This window comes from Rhineura floridana, chromosome 1 (genome assembly GCF_030035675.1).
Source record: "Rhineura floridana isolate rRhiFlo1 chromosome 1, rRhiFlo1.hap2, whole genome shotgun sequence".
In the NCBI taxonomy this organism is placed as follows: Eukaryota; Metazoa; Chordata; class Lepidosauria; order Squamata; family Rhineuridae; genus Rhineura; species Rhineura floridana.
The window spans coordinates 186,112,241-186,129,917 of NC_084480.1; the positions used below are offsets into that span (position 1 = coordinate 186,112,241).

General features: G+C 43.4%; 1 protein-coding gene across 10 annotated transcripts in view; it reads right to left on the reverse strand.

The window, feature by feature from the left end:
* Window positions 1–17,677, reverse strand: part of CTNND2 (catenin delta 2) — a 1,018,171-nt gene that overhangs the window by 472,516 nt on the left and 527,978 nt on the right. For all 10 annotated transcript variants that reach the window (XR_009758379.1, XM_061589265.1, XM_061589272.1 and 7 more), the window contains exon 5: window positions 14,988–15,104. Coding sequence is in view for 9 of the 10 variants with exons in the window: in XM_061589265.1 (XP_061445249.1) it covers window positions 14,988–15,104 (117 nt within the window). In the remaining variant the exon portion in view is untranslated. The remainder of the gene's footprint in view (window positions 1–14,987; window positions 15,105–17,677) is intronic.

The window sequence follows — 17,677 nt, forward strand, 5'->3', positions numbered from 1 at the left end:
GAGTTTAAATGTTGTGTTTGTATAACCCAGCGTTTGGATAAAGAAATGAGAAATGCACAAAAGAGACAAGTAATGTTAAATACTGTAAGGTTACTAGAGAGAAGACATTGGTGAGCCATTTTGTTCGGCTCAAAGGAGGGATTTGTTGAAAAAATGAAACATTGGTTCGGGCTTTTGTGAGCTCTACAAAATGGCTAGGCCTCAACATTGTTATGCATATTGCTAAAACTGCTGTAGCAAGGCTAAAAAAAGAAATAAGGCAAAAGTTAAGCATTACAATGTATCAAAATGCTTGCTTGCATTGCCATATATTGTCAAGGGAGACAGAAAGGAAATAAGGAGGGGGGAAAGGGAGCAATTTGGATGTGAAAGGAAGCAAAAAGTTATCTTGACATTGCATATTTCGTAGAAATGTAGTTGCTTGTTTATGCCAAGTAAGGATAATCTATGCCAAGTTATGGGACAGAGTGACATATGTTTATCTATCATCATGTGATAGTTGTGTAATCATGTAACCTTAAAAAAGTATATAAGATGAAGAGTGCCACGTGGGGGGGGGGACTTGCACTGAGATTTGTACCTCTGCGCAACCTCCCAAGCAATTGCTTGATAATAAAGCTATCTAATCAAAGCATCAATTCTGTGTCTTGAGAAGGTTGGTGGATAGGGCCTCCCAGCATTGAGCTCAGCAGGGGTTAGCCCAGTTGGGCTCCTGCGACACTAGTTTAGGGGTAATCGCCATTTTGGGGTAGCCACTTGTGGTGTCGGCCATTTAGTCCTCTGGTTCCATTGCATTGCCTGGGGTGGCCATTTTGGAGCACATTTTGCTCCATCGTGGGGGCAGCCATTTTGAACACACTTTGTGTGGTGGCCATTTTGGAGCACATTTTGCTCCTTTGTGTGGGGAGCCATTTTGAACATATTTTGTGTGGTGGCCATTTTGGAGCACATTTTGCTCCTTCATGTGCGCAGCCACTTTGAATACTTTTCTGCTTTGTGTGTGGTGGCCATTTTGGGATGCTATATTGATTTATCTGATATGCCTCCCAAGAAAGGTGCTGGAAGCTCGAAAGGGAAGGGGAAAGCCATGAAGCGTCCGGCTCCGAGGCTGCCAACACCACCTCAGGAATCCTCATCCTTGGAGGATGAGGGGCCTGATATGGCTTCCATATTGGCTCACATTGAGTCACTGGAGAGGTGGAATAGGCGACCGTAGGGCTAGAATTAAGGCAGCTAAGTGGCCACAGAATAAGAAGTCAGTATGGCACTGATTGGGATTCTGTTTTAGGCTGATTGGTGGCAATGGAGGGCTCCTCAGGTCAGTTCACACCTCCTTGTTCGGCGCCTGAGGTGGAGGTGGTGGCTCCTGAGAGTCCTGCGTTGGAGAAGGCTGCGGTTCATCCTGGTTATGATGAGTTTACACCTGTAGGTGTCAGCTCTACACTGCGTCAGCAGTGCCGGTGGGGGCTGGAAATTCCTGGGTGGTTGGCAGGGAAGCAAAGTCCTTAGCCGGCAGTCTGGCCATAAATCTGCCAGGTCTTAGGAGGAGGGAATCTGATAAGGGCCAGGCTTGTCCGAAGCGTACTTGCCGAGTCAGGAGTCCAGAAGCGAGGTCAGTAGAGGTCTGGGATCAAGTGCCAAGGGGTCAGTCCGAAAGAGGGTGCCAGGAAACTAGGAACACACAAGCCACGTCTGACGTTGCAGTCAGCAACAAGCTGCAGCCAAGGTGTGCCTTATAAAGAGCAAGGTTGACAGCAGGTGTGAGTCCTCAGCGTTTGGGCCTTAAGGAGACAGGCCTGCCTCTCTTCTGCCTGACCTTCTGCTGTCTACGTTCTGCAGGTGAGGGGGGAGTATCCTGTTCACTGTCTGTGTCTGGCTGCAGGGACTCTGCTGTATCTGGGGTGCTCTGCAGCTGAGGGGGAGAAGGAGCTGGATTCTCAGGAGGCTCCTCCATGTCTCCTTCTGAGTCTGCTGCTCCTGGGTCTGCTGCTGTTACTCCCGAGTCGTCCTCATCTGAGGAGTCCTCTGACGGGGCCATGACAGCAGGTAATGTGTGGGGAATGCCTGGACACCCTGGGATGGGGCCTGGGGGCATGCCTTGGGGAACGCATCAGGGGTGGCCTTATTCTCTGTATGCAGGTGCAGTGCCTTCTGGGTATGGAAGGGGGATGTCTCATGGGAGTTGGCCCCTTTGGCCAATCTTCAACCAGGGCCAATGCCGGTGGCATTGTGGGAACTTGGCAGCTTGAAGCTGAGGCCACAATGCTGTCCCTTGCCACCAGCAGAAGAAATTCCTATTTGAGAGCAGGTAGGGAGTTTGATAGTTTTTGTCTGAGCAGTGGGTATTCTTTTGCCTGACCCATACTTGTGGACTGGTTGATGGAATTTTGTGTGGCTCTGCACCACCAGGAACCTTCAGTGGAGACCATTAGGGGTAAGTTAGCAGGAATTGGATTCCTGGCTAAACTGAGGGGTGTGATTGATTCCTCCAGAGACTTTAGGATAAGGAAGATGTTGGAGGAGTGGTCTAGGGCCCATCCTCCTGCACCAGATACTTGTAGCCCAATTACAACTGAGATTCTGTTGGGTTTTCATGGGCTTTGGCTGTCCTTATGTAGTTCTAGTTATGAGGCAGTTTTATTTCATGCAGTTGCTGTTCTAGCATTTTGGGGGGCTTTTTGCATAGGAGAGTTGCTTCCTTCTTTGAGGATTGACAGGTCTGGCTGGGCGATGGAGGTAGGTGATGTGATGGTAGAGGACAGTGGCATGCAGAGTTGTCTGTGCAGGTCAAAGACTGACCAGAAGGGTCGAGGAGCTATTATTATGTTGGCCTCTTCCTCGGTAGGTGGACTGTGTCCAGTTCAGGCTTTGGGTTTGTTTTTGTGTATCGGGTGAGGCTGGGGGCTTCCTATTTTGTCATCAGGATGGTCAGCCTTTGATTAAGTTTCAGTTCTCGTCTATCACCAGATGGGCTTTGTCATGTTTGGGTCTAGACCCTGGGCTGTTTGGTATGCATTCTTTTAGGATAGGTGCAGCTTCCACAGCAGCTACTTTGGGGTTCAGAAGCACAGCAATTCAGGCAGTGGGGCACTGGAGATCGGGTGCTTTCCATGTGTATGTTAGGCTAATCAAGGGCCCATGTTGATTGTTGCACTAATGAGCGTATTGTTAATTGTTGTTTCTGTTTCAACAACAGGGTGCTGGAGAGAGTCAAGGTACTCATTTGTGGCCACAGCATGGTGTTCTGGGCCAGGAGGAGGGTGTTGCAGACCAGGCACAGAACCAAGTTGGGGCTCAGCCATTGCGCTTCAGTTCAGTAGCTGGGTAGACATGGCATGCTGTGGGAACGCCTCCTGCCCACACTGTTTGATGCTTTGTTGGTGCAGCACTCTCCACAGGTTTTGATTGTACATTTGGGTGGCAATGACCTGGGAATGTTGAAGGGGAAAGCCCGTATCATTCAGGCTTGCCTGGACCTTGCGGCCATATGCAGGAGGTGGCCTGGGACCATGATTGTTTGGATGATTTGGAGGGGTGGGATTGATCCCAGGGACCTGAACAAGGCTAGTCAAAAGGTAATAAATAGGGAAGTCTGACTAGCCCTTGCTGATTAGCAGGGTGAGGTAATACATCGTCCGGAGGCGAAGTGTGGCAGGGTGTCCTTGCCCGATTGGGAATGAGTTAGGTTTCACACTTGTCTCTGCAGATCATTTTATTATGCAATTAAGCATGTAATTGGCTTTATTCAATAAACGTGGCCCTTGGTTTACCCACACTTCATCTTGTCTTGCCTCTTCATTTCCCGCCTATGCGCTGCAATTCGATCAACATTGTCTCCCCTTAACATGTATATGCATTGGCAAGTATGTCTTTGCTTCTGGGTAATATGAAAAATAGTCCTTTCTGATTGCTGGTTTTACTACAATACCATAATGACCGTTGTACCAAAATGGCCTGCTGAATAAAGGGAAAAGGTCCATACTGAGCAAGGAGCACTGAAAATGCACACATATTTGTCCTTCCTAAGCAACAGCTGCTAATGTGAGTTGTTATATTTGGATAAACAATGGGCAAAGGAAGGAAATTGATAAAAAATAACCCACCTAACCAGAGGACAGGAATGTAGCAAGACAATTTTCATGGGGAGGGGGAGAGACAAAAATGGGGAGCAGATCGATTGGAGCATCAGTCACTATGAAAGAGGTTTCTGGAGGGAAAGGTTTTCATAGGTAATGACAAAAATAAACCCCAATTTATTTATCTTAATTAGGAACTATGACTTGTGAAGTTTACAAAAAAGAAAATCAATTTAAAATACACTATTTTCCACATGCAAAGTAGTTATGTAAATTAAATAACAGTCACTAGGAAGTAAATGTATATTGTGCAAGTCATCCTACCAGAATGATTTGAACTATTAATAAAGTCTAATGTGCTGTGAAACCTGCAAAGGAACTGTTCACTTGAAATTCCTTCAAATATGTACTTTCAAAGCTAAGATTACTAAATTTGCTTTTCGCTGATGAAGCATTGAAAGCCTGTATGGTGTCAACATATGTGTCAAAGTTAAGAATGAATTTTCACACACAGCTGTAGATGTATCAAAGGCGAGTCCTGCAGCATACAAAGTGTATATGCAAATGATCAGACCTGCCTTTTGCCTCCTTCCCCTCTCCCCTCCCTTCCTCCTCCCTTCTTCCTCTCCTCCCCTCTTCGTTCTTCCTCTTCCCCTGCCCATTCTAGGCTTCCCTCCCCATGGTCAGTTTTACCTATCCTAAGCATGATTTCACAGGAGTAAATCCCACTCAACTCAATAAACATGCAAATGATCTAACCTGTCCTTCTCCTCCCCCTCCTGCCTGCTCCGATTCCCCACATCTCCTCCCCATCCCCTGTGGTCAGTCTCCTATCCTAAGCATGATTGCAGGGGAGTAAATCCTCAGTAAGCATGCAAATGATCAATCCATTTTCAGCAAACTTGCACAGGGTCCTATTTCTTACCTCCTGCGTTAAAAAAGCAGAGAAATTCACCAATAGGCAAAAAACCTTGAGGTTTAAGAACATACCTGTAGCCAACAGATATTGTGGGGGCAACACCTGCAATCAGCCCAAATAACAGAAACAAAACATGTACAGTGCTGATCTTGTTTTAGCAGGGAGGAAGCATCAATATTAAGACAATTGATAGAGTTCAGATAGTCACTTCAAATATGTTTGATTTACTTTGCAATTTTAGTGAAGTTTCCTATAGTAAATCATTCTCTTTTGCTTCTGTTTCTGTGAATATGTGAAGTACAGCAACACTTTGCAACACTAGAAAAAAGCTCCAAAAACAATTGTGGAATAATGGCACTGACTGTTCTGCAGAATAGTTTCCAATGGACATGAGGAGTGTCTCAGTTTGCACAAGATAAGACAGTGGGAGGTGAAATATATTCTAGCAAAATTCTAGGCTCTATGTTTTTAATTGACCATGCCCACCTTTCCTTAAGTGTAATAGTTTAAGCATAGCAGGCTGAAAACATGCATCTTGGGCAGGCCACATTTGTTATTTCCAACAGCTAGAGTCATTGCTAAAGTAGCAGCATATTGTAATCAGTCTGATTTTACATCAAATTGTAGTTCCAGATTCAATTGTTAATCCGCCCAAAATAGAAATAGAGCATAACCTCCAGTTTGAAACACAAAAGGCTGTCTTCACCATCATATGACATTGACCAATAAAAAGGCTTTGAAAGTAATAAAAATAAATTTGACACAGATTTCTAGGATGAATAATGAGAGAAATATAATTTTCTAGGTTAGATTCTCTGTAGAAAAAGTAGTAACACATAAAAGAAAAAAAGTAAGAAGAACACCAATGAACATACAGAAATGAAATTCTCCATCTTTGGAGATGGCAGGTGTTGCCACCACTCACCATATCCTCAGAGGCACATGTTACCAAATTCTTCCAAGCTACACAGCAAATGGATTGGACTGTGAAAGATGAACCCAAATTGTGTTTGCATTTTTACAAATTTGTGTGCCAGTATAATATCTCAGAGAGGAGGTCAGGTCTCCTTCCCTGGTGCATTCACTTTAGCTGCCCAATTTCCCTGCTTTTTAAAGTTTGATAGAAATATCTTTTGGCTATAGGTATGTTCTTAAACCACAAGGTTTTTTGCTTATTAGTGAATTAACTATTGTTTAATTGTTCGTACAGTGGATTCGCTCAGAAGGTAGAACTATGGCCAACTTAGGTTTATGCAAAACCTTCCTCAAAAGAGGGAATAACATTTTAAGCTCAATTATCAGTTTTAAAACTTATGCAACCTGAGGCAATCCCTGAAACTCCCCCAGTGCAGCACTTTCTTTCTTTTACATGGGACTTTAAACTCCCCTCCCCTTTAGAAGCTGCTTAGAACAGAACAGAGGCTTGGGAGCTAAGAGGGTTGCAGAAATTTGAAATTTAACCAAGACTGTCATGGTGAAGTATTAACCTGTAAGCATGCAAAGGTTAGTAGACAAGTAGATGAGCAAAACAACCTAAGACTTGGGAGTGAGGATAGTCTAAAAGGATGCAGATGTTGTGTCAGAAAAGTTCCAGATTTTAAAATAGAAACAGGGTGCTTTTGAATTCATGTCAATCCCAGATTATTCCTGTTTGATTACTACCAGGCGTTTCTTTCTGCTGGGATTGAAAGATATGCTGAAATAGCAGCACTGGGGCCCCTTACATGTTATTTTAATTGCATGGAAGGTTTTTTTGGTAAGCTATTTCCATACAGCTAGGATACTAGTTACATGTCTTAGCCTTGTGGCTTGACACCATTCACATATTTCAAAGCTACAGAATTGACACCCCACCAGGAGAGAGATGCCAATCCCGTGGGAAACACCCATGCAGTTCTTTTCAAGGAAATTTCTAGGAAACCATTACACAGGAATAGGAATACAATAAGAATGGCAAGTTGTATCAATGGCCTTTAGTTCAGAAAAACTACTGTGAAGAAGGACAATTCACTGATACTAGCTGCAATTATTGATAAATTCATAAGGGGTAAATGCCTTGATGATTAATTTTCATGTTGAATAGGGCAGGGTTTCTCAAATGTGGGCCAATACCCAGCAGTGGGCCTTGTGCCACTTTCAAGTGGGCATCAGTGCTGCAGTCTGCCTAATGCCGCCTCACTTAATTGTCCTGCCCCCTAGGCATGCTATAGCTTTGGTTGGACCAATGCAAACACCAGCAACTCCTTGCATCCTGAGTAAAGATGTCAAGGAGACAGAGAAGTTCAGGGGGACAGAAGGGAAGGTCTCCCTCCTTTGAGAGGAAGAAACCTTTGGTCTTACCATGAAACGGTCTTCTACAGGCATGTAAAGATGATCTCAAGTGGGATAAGAGCTTCAGCTTGTGGTTGAAGTCAGAAAGCACTGTTTGACTTTGCAGAATCTTCTGGTTTCCCCTTACACTCAGGGGCCAGTTCTTTCATAACAAGCCATAGAAACATAAATTTGAGCAATAGGAACAGTGACAACATACAGTTCAAACAAAAGCAGACACTCTCTGCCACAAAAAAAGAAAGGAGGTGCATGAAACAACTGCAAAGTGTTCCAAAAGACTAGCCAGGCAAAAGGAAAAAGGAACAGGCAGCCCCAGAGTAGTATAGGAAAAGGCTCTGTAATCATCTTTACATGCATGTAGGAGACTGTTTCATGGTAAGACTGAAGGTCTGTTCTCCCATTTATGTAAGATGATCTCAGGTGGGGCTTACAAAAGCTGACCCATGTAGGATGGAAATGTCTACTTGCCTGGGAGAACATGTAAAACCTGTCTCCCAAAGGTGGCCTTGACTGAGGCATAGGTGTCTATCTTGTAATGTTTGATGAACGTGTTGGGATTAGCCCAAATGGCTGCCCTACAGACCTCGTGGAGAGGGACATTAAGGGAGAAAGCAGCTGAAGTGGCAGCTGCCCTAATTGAGCATGCCAGAATCTTACCAGAGGAGGAAGATTCAGGCCAACAAGATGCAGGCTTTAAGTCACCTGGACTGAGTGGAAGTGGATACTATTTTCGCCAGAGAAGAGGGGTGAAAGGAGAAAAACAGAGCATCTGTTTTGTGGAGGGGCTTTGACCTGGAGATGTAGACCTTAGTGCTCTGTGCACATCTAAGGAGTGCCAGGCTTTTCCAGTCAGATGGACAAGAGACAGAAGATAGGTAGCATGAGTTCTTGCTGACAGTGGAAGGGAAAAAGGATGAAAAGATAGATTGGTAAGTAATATTACTCTATCCTTGTGGAAGGTGCACCAGTGTTTCTCCTCTGAGAGGGCAGTGTTCTGAAATCCTCCAGGCAGATGTGATGGCCACGAGGAGAAGAACCTTGACAGGAGGCAGATACCAAATTCAGTGGCTCGAAGGCAGGCTTCTCAAGAATGGTCAAAACCTTGTGCAAATTCCAATTGGGGAAATGATGTTGAGTTGGCAGAGAAGATATGGTGACTTGTAGTAGAGAATGCTTTAAAAAGGGATGAAAACCTAAGGGCTTATCTAGAGATTTCAAAAGGATAGAAGAAAGTGCCAAGGTGAGGTCTAAGACCCATAGCAAGGCCATCTTGCAGAGAAGGTAAGACCAGCCTTCTTAGGGACCAGGAGGTTTTTAGAGAACCAAGTCAAAAATACTTTCCATGTACTTTGATCAAAGCAGAGCATTGTTGGCAGCCTGGAAGCCATTGTGGTGTTAACTACTGAGGATGGAAGGCCTGCTGCTAGTAGCTGTTTCAGTACAATTTCCACACATGAAGATCCATCCAGATTGGGTCTGGATGGAAGAGGCGGCCCTAGGACAGCAGATCCTCCTGGAGAGACAGTGGCCAGGAAGGAGATACTACTAAACCGATCATCTCAGAGAACCAGGACCTCTGGGGCCAGAACGGGGGCACAAGGAGCACTGTCAGCCTCTCCTCTTGAATCTTTTTCAGGATCTCAGGCAGAAGTGGTATTGGGGGAAAAGCATACAGAACATGTGGGGACCACGGGGAGAATAAAGCATCTGTTGCTTCCTCCCTGAGGGACACATAGTGGGAAAAGAATCTTCTGACCTTATGGTTGAGGGGTGATGCAAACAAATCTACTTGTACTTTTCCAAAGGTGGCCATGATTTCCTTGAAGACCTTGGGATATAGCCTCTATTCCCTCTGACCTAACCAACCCACCTGAACATTTTTCTCCACCCTCAGGTGTTCCACTGCAGGGACTCCAGATGATTCTCCACCCAGTGAAGGATAGTGGATGCCTTCTCTTGAACGCCCTTCGATGTTGTGCTTCCCTGGCTATTCGAGTGGGCCTTGGCAGTGATGGTGTCTGTTCGTACAAGGACAGCTCCTAGCAGTCTCAACATGGCGAAGTGCTGTAGTGCCAGAGAGATCATGTGAAGTTCCAAGAGATTGATGGAGAGGAGTGCCTCTTACCATGTACTCTGAACCATCTGTCCTTCGTATACATCTCCCCAACTTTCTAGACTATCATCCAAGGTGACAATAGTCCGGAAGGTCTCTGACTGGGACCCCCCTCTGAAGATTTGTCTCCCATAGCCAAGAAGGCAAGGACTGACAAACAAATGTGACAATGACACTTGAATATGACACTTGGCCATGATGCTGCTCTGAAAAGGCAACAGTGCCCATTGAAGGGGACGGGTATGGTGCCTTGCCCAGTAGATCATCAAGATCATGAGCCCTAGGATCCTTGCAAGCTTCAAGAGATCCACTGACAGAAAAACCAAGATGGAATGTACTGCCAATCAAATCTTGGAAACTTACTCTGGAGACAGAGCCATGACTCCCACTTCTGTATCTATTAGAGCTCCTGGGTGCAGGATGTTATAAGAAGGGCAAAGTTGGCTCTTTGCTAGGTTGATTAGAAAGCCATAGTCCTTGATGCATGCCAGTGTAATCCAAAGATCCTCTAAGATCTTCAGAATGGATGAGGAGTGAATCAACAGATCATCCAGTTAGGGATAGATATGAATCCCTTACAGATGGAGGTCGGCCACTAGGGTGATCACAATCTTCTTGAACACCCTAGGGAGGAATGCCAAACCCAATGGCAAGGCCCTATTTATTATTATTTATTTATTATTTGTTTTATATCCCACTCTTCCTCCCAGCAGGAGCCCAGGGCAGCCCTGTACTAGAAGTGGAGGCAGTTCACAGCAAGCCTCAGTTAATGCCTATGACATTCTCCTCTTGGAGACATGGACGGATATACAATGATAGGTCTTTACTGTATATTTGTTCTCTCTCTCTCTCTCTCTCTCTCTCTCTCTCATAGAATAGTAGAGTTGGAAGGGGCCTACAAGGCCATTGAGTCCAACCCCCTGCTCAATGCAGGAATCCAAATCAAAGCATTCCCGACAGATGGCTGTCCAGCTGCCTCTTGAATGTCTCCAGTGTCGGAGAGCCCACTACCTCTCTAGGTAATTGGTTCCATTGCCGTATGGCTCTAACAGTTAGGAAGTTTTTCCTGATGTCCAGTCGAAATCTGGCCTCCTGCAACTTGAGCCCATTATTCCATGTCCTGCACTCTGGGATGATCAAGAAGAGATCCTGGCCCTCCTCTATGTGACAACCTTTCAAGTACTTGAAGAGTGCTGTCATATCTCCCCTCAGTCTTCTCTTCTCCAGGCTAAACATGCCCAGTTCTTTCAGTCTCTCCTCATAGGGCTTTGTTTCCAGTCCCCTGATCATCTTTGTTGCCCTCCTCTGAACCCGTTCCAGTTTGTCTGCATCCTTCTTGAAGTGCAGAGACCAGAACTGGACGCAGTATTCAAGATGAGGCCTAACCAGTGCTGAATAGAGGGGAACTAGTACTTCACACAATTTGGAAACTATACTTCTGTTAATACAGCCTAATATAGCATTTGCCTTTTTTGCAGCCACATCACACTGTTGTCACATATTCAGCTTGTGATCAATGACAATTCCAAGATCCTTCTCACGTCGTACTGCTGAGCCAAGTATCCCCCATCTTATAACTGTGCATTTGGTTTCTTTTTCCTAAGTGTAAAACTTTGCATTTATCCCTGTTGAATTTCATTCTGTTGTTTTCAGCCCAATGGTCCAGCCTATCAAGGTCCCTTTGAATTTTGTTTCTGTCTTCCACGGTATTAGCTGTGCCCCCCAATTTTGTATCATCAGCAAATCTGATAAGCATGCTTTGTACCTCCTCATCCAAGTCATTAATAAAAATGTTAAAGAGCACTGGGCCCAGGACCGAGCCCTGTGGCACCCCACTCGTTACTTCCACCCAGTTTGAGAAGGAACCATTGATAAGCACTCTCTGAGTACGATTCTGGAGCCAACTGTGGATCCACCTGATAGTTGTTCAATCCAGCCCACATTTAGCTATCTTGCTAATCAGAATATCATGGGGCACTTTGTCAAAAGCTTTGCTGAAGTCGAGATATACTGTATTAAGTCCACAGCATTCCCACAGTCTACAAGGGAGGTTACCCAATCAAATCTCTCTCTCTCTCTCTCTCTCTCTGTTTTCTCTAGATTTTGCAGACTAGATTGATTTGAGATTTCAGCCTGTTTTGTGATATTTTGTGATGTTATTTATTGATACTGTTGTAGTTTATTATTATTTTGTTCTGAATTATTTTTATTATATTGTTTTGTTCTTGCTATGGAAGCCACTTTGAAGTCACCTGGTGATGAAAAGGGGCATACAAATATACTAAATAATAATAATATGATGATGATGACAGTGGTGTATAGGGATGTGTAAACAGGCTTGCTTGAGGTTGGTCAGTGACAGGAAGTCCCCCCTCCTGCGAACCTCCCTAATGGACAATAGTATTCCCATCCTGAATTTGTAGTACCTGATGTATTTGTTGAGGTCCTTTAAACGCAGGATTGCCTGGAAGGAGCCTTCCGTCTTTGCCATAGTGATGAAAATGAAATAAATATCTCAGACCATCTCCCCAGGAGGGACCACTTCTATCCCAGAGATCTTCAGTTGATGCTGTATGGCATCCTGAATCCTGGCCCTCTTTTCCGGGCTGGAGTAGAGTAGAGAAGGAATGAATCTGTGAGGAGGGAGTGAACTCCAGGCGAAGACCCTGCCTGAGGGTCTGTAACACTCAGCAGTCTGAGGTGATGGCCTGCCATTGGTCTGAAAAGTATTGAGGATAGCCTCTGACTGAGTGGTGCCAGCATCAAAACTGGTGCTTGCTGCCCTGGGTCTGGCCACCCACACCAAATTTGTCTGAGTATTGCTGTTGTCCTCTGGTGTTGAAATGCTACCTGCCCCAGGAGGAGTGAGAGGGCCAAGCATGTCTTCCTCTTCCAGCTTGTCAAGAGCAGCAAAAGGATTGCTTGGGAAGGTTAAGGTGGTACAACCTATGAAAGGAATGCTTATCAACTCTTTTTTTTTTAAAGGCACTGTCTTTGCATTTCAACTCCACCAAAACATCCTCCAGAGCTGCATTACCAAAGAGTTTTCCTCCCACTTAAGGCTCAACTGCCAGGTTGAACAGTTGCATCTGCCTCCTACTGATGAAACCAAAGGGTGCTTCTTAGCCTGCCACTAAGGACCAAGCAGAAAACTGTATCATATTCATTGATGATTTGGCCATAAAGGCCACGGTGATCTTAAAGAGGGATTTTATGTTCCTGGCAGGATCTTGTTGGGGACCATCCAAGAGGTCCTCAGGCCAAAGAATGAAGTTGATGCAGCCACTTGTACCAACAAGGCACTAACACTGTGAACCCACTGCAGCCCCAAGTCGAGTTTTCTCTCCACAGCATTTTTCAGCTGATCATCCGAGTCTTTGGGATGAAGTGAACAATTGACTAATGCTGCTACAGGCAAATCAATGAAAGGAAGCTTCAATTGATATATAAGAGATTATATGTATAGGTGTATTATTTGTTAGCAGTGGGTGCAGACTTCTGAAGTCCTCAGGTGTTGACTGTGCTATAAAAATGGTCCCCCAGGGGCTGTCCACTCTCATCGTCTAAGAGCTGCTCCTCAGCTCTTGGGGATTTGTGCAGCAGGCAGTGTAATTTTTCTCTGATCATAGAATTAATTGATGGGTCATTCCCTCACTCTTCCTTGTCCTCCTCCATGGCTATTTGTGTCATAAGGAGAACTATATAGCACTGTTGCTGCATCCTTAGTCCTGCAGAATGGTCTCTGTGTTGGGGAGCTAAAACTGGTGGAAGCATCGAGGGACTCCTTGCCTGCAACTGCAGAAGATGTCAAAACCCCCTTGGAGCTGAAGAAAGAGGGTTTGGTGTTAACCACCCTAGTGGTGGGTGTTTTTCCACAGAGGCCCAAGATGAGGCTTGTGCAGCAGGAAGCAGTCACTGGGTCTTTGTGGCCAACATCTCTTGGGCCTTTCCTGTGAGTTGAGGATGGGAAATTTGTCCCTGCTAAGCTTAAGCAGGGCTTACAGGAATGGTAGGGCAGCCAATACAGAGAAGGGAGGTGAGCAAAATGGATGGCAGACAGGCATGAAGACTAAAAGTGGAGGGGCAGTGGCTGAGGAAAAAAGTGAGAAGTAGTGATATCTTCACCCCTGATGGGGAAAGAAGAAGAGTGGTAGCTGGAGAATAACAGTGGGTGAGGCTGAGAATAAGAGGTTAGAGGTAGACTGGACTGGGGTAAGGGAAGACACCAAAAGGTACACAACAGAAAAATGGCAAAATATGCGGGGTTGTGCCAACAGGAGTGAGCAGAGCACAAAACACAACCACACTTTATGAAGGCATCATAGAACTGGTTCCTGAGCAAAAGGGAAACCAGAAGATTCAGCAAAGTCAAACAGTGCTTTTCTGCCTTCAACCATAAGGTGGAGCTCTAGTCCTACCTGAGATTGTCTTACATGCACAGGAGAAAGGGCTAGAGGAGATGTTGAAGAAAATTAAAACATGATATATAAGGTTAATACAATATTATTATTGCTGTAGTTGTTGTCAATATTATTATCATTGTTATTAACAAGAAAGAAATAAACTGGGAAGATAAAGGAAGGGAATAAGAGAGGAAAGATGTTATAGGACAAAGAAGTGAATGTAAAAGGACCAGGAAGGAGGAATGAAAGAAACAGGCAATGTGGGGTGAGTGGGAATAAGGTACAAGTTGAGTGTGAAAGGAGAATGTCAGCAGACATTAGAAGAGATGAGTAAAAATATTTTGAGAGGCAGGTGAAGGTGGGAAGGAAAACTTATAAAAGGAAAAAGCCTTCTCCACTTAGAGCCTATGGATCAGCAAATTCTGCCTGAAACAGAGAGGCTGAATTACAATACCCCCAGAGCAAATGGCTATACTTAGCTTGTAGAAAATTCACCTATGGACTCCTTGCCACAAGGAAAATATTGTGGCCAAAAATTTACCAAATTGCTGAAGATGGATTAGATATTAGTAGAAAGTTATATCAGTAATTGCCAACTAATGATGCCAAAGTTTGCCTTCCCTGCCACCATTTTGTGATCGGCTCTGCCCCTATACCACATTTTTGTGACTGGTAGGCCTCAGCCATCTCAAGTGGATCCTCGGAGTAGAAGACTTGAAAAGTCCTGACACAGAGTCTGTAGAAAGCTCAGTTTAGTTTTTTGAGGTAGGAAAAATGCCAAGCACCTGGGTATATAAAAACTGATGCTGGTTCCTAAATATCTGATGTTGGTACCTGTAAATATTACATATATTTTCCATCTCTCCACATGTCTACTGAAGGCCACCTGCACATAAAATAACCCCATGCTGTTTTTCATCTGTATTGTGAAAGCAGCTCTAGAATGGCTTGGAGATTGTTATCCACTGATCCATACGCATACGCAATTGCTCAGTGAATATTGCCAGCTTTCAGAGATGAAAGATAAAGTAAGAACATCATAATAGCCCAGTATCCTTTCATCTTGAAAGCAAAGCATCTTCTGAATATACTGGGTTTTAATTTAGGGCAGGACACAAAGAAAGGCAAATTCTTTAAAAACTTACTTTCACTAGTTGAATAGTCCTGTGGATCAAGTATTCCTGACTCTTGCAGAGATCTAATACAAGAGTCAACAAGTTCAAGACCAGTTGTGAGCTCATCTTCTATGTCCTTCTGACCATCTGTAACAAAATATTATTTTAAATATTTTAAATAATCCCAAAGAAATATAGAAAAAGTCAAGGTAGGGCTATTAAGGAAAAGCTGTTGGATATCAGCTAGTTTGCACTGTTTTTTACACTACTGATCACAATTCAACATTAAATATGCACTTAAGGCCATTAATGTCAATTTGCTAGAAGGTAACCATGACATCTACAAATGTTACATGTCAGATGTTTTGCTCTTCCATTTTTCCCAGTATATTATTATACAAAGGACATCATCTAAATCATAAACCTTTTCCCCCAAATTGCATTTTAGCATATATTTCTATTCACATGTAATAGCTGTTAGGGAAATACATTTCCTCTGCTGTGGTGCAGATATCACTTCATACAAGCTAGATGTCACTACATACAAGTTGAGCAGTAAAAGCATGTGCAGCTTCCAAGCACTTGAAAAGCCCCTAAAACTAAAATATATTTCTTTAAAAGCCACTATGAGTGGAGTGCAAAATTCTGGTCACTTCACTTCATAAAGGATATAGTTGAGTTGTAAAAGGTTCCGAAAAGGGCAACAAAATGATAAAGGGAATGGAGTGACTCCCCTATAGGTTCCCCTATAGGAAAGGTTGCAGCATTTGGGTTTTTTTAGTTTAGAGAAAAGGCAAGTAAGAGGTGACATGATAGAAATGTATAAAACTATGCATGGCACAGAGAAAATGAACAGAAAAGTTTTTCTCCCTCATAACACTAGAACTGATGGACATCAAATGAAGCTGAATGTTGGAAGTTTCAGGACAGAGAAAAGAAAGTACTTCACACAGCACATAGTTAAACTATGGAATTTGCTCCCATAAGAGGCAGTGATGGCCACCAACTTGCATGGCTTTAAAAGAGGATTAGACAACTTCATGGAGGATATGGCTATCAATGGCTAGTAGCCATGACGGCTATGCTCTCCCTCCATAGCAGGAGGCAGTATGTATCTGAATAGCAGTTGCTGGAGGGAAGAGTTCTCTTGCATTCAGGACATGCTTGGGGGCTTCCCACATGCATCTGATTGGTCGCTGTGAGAACAGGATGTTGAACTAGATGGGCCACTGGCCTGATACAGCAGGCTCTTCTTGTGTTCTTATGTTCTTATAACTGTGTGCTATGCTTGAACAACTGGAATGTGACTAAGCAGGATGGAAGGGAGATATTTTGCTCATTGGAAATATGCTGCTTGGGGCACATACTTCAACCATTTTGAATACTGCTATGTTTTCATTTTGTATGTTGGTTCTGCTGTGAGCAAAGATGTAATCCTATGATGTAAAGAGGCTGCCATGTCAGTTAGGTTGCAGAAGGATGATTCTTAGTCTATTTTCAGAAGATGTAAAGAGAAGTTTCAGATGCCATCTCACCTAACAGCAACTGCTTGTTTACAGGCACATTAGCCAAACTTTGGTCAAAGCCAATACTACATCTACGCTTATGAAACACCAGGTACAAAGCAGAAAAGGTGAACTATGATAATGACAAGAATGCCAGGGATGGACAAAAATGGCTGGGGAAAAATACAAAACTTCATGTCTGCTTTTGGGCAAAGGTAATCAGTGACTACAGGTGCAGTTCCAGGTATCACAAAGTCAAGAAAAATGCTACCCTAGGCTCCTTTTAGGAGGAACGAAGAGATACAAATTTAATAAAATAATAATAATTTTGGCCATTAAAGGCCAAATTGTGCTAAACACATAGTAAAAATGATGCATCCTTAATTTGTAGCTTTATCCATTAGAGGAATGGCCCGTAGAGTGGTCAAATAGTCACTTTTGAACTAACAAAAAGATTACCACTTTGGGGTGCCACTGACACCATCTGTGCATTGGTAACTATAAACAACAGCTTTGAGAACCTCTCAGTGCGATAAACTAGGATATAGGTAGTCTACATAAATAAATAAACAAATTGTTACAAATTGATAGATTGGGAGGATTTCATATTGATCTGTAGGTTAGGTTATTATTATTAGATACACAGACTTTCCTAACCTGGTGCCATCTAGATGTTTTGAACTATAACCCCCACAGTACCTGACCTTTGGTCATGCTTGCCTGGACTGATGGGTGTTGTAAAAAAAAAAAAAATCTGGAGGGGACTAGGTTGCACTAGGTTGTCAATAAACGTCATATTTAAACTAGCTTTTCTTGTTTTATTTGATCATTTTGTCTTTTTATTGTTAGTTTAAGGTCTTTTATGTGTATAAGGTTGCTATGACATTATTCAATATTTTAAGCTTTTTATTTGTAACCAATCATTTGATGCTTGATTTACAACAATCTGCTTGAGGGGGAGGGAAATAACAACTGATAATTTTCTATTTGGTTTGATAGATGACTCAGAGGATTTTGTGAGTAGCTGATATTCTGGGGAATAGGGACACATATCCAGTTAGTTACTGAGATACTTGTGCAACTATAATTCATATAATTCATATCCCATAAAAGATTATGGAAATTTTATCTGGTAGAAGTATAACATCTTCCCAGTTATAAAATACTTGGACTTTGGTTGCTCAGAAAAACCAATATTCCCCATAACAAAATTAT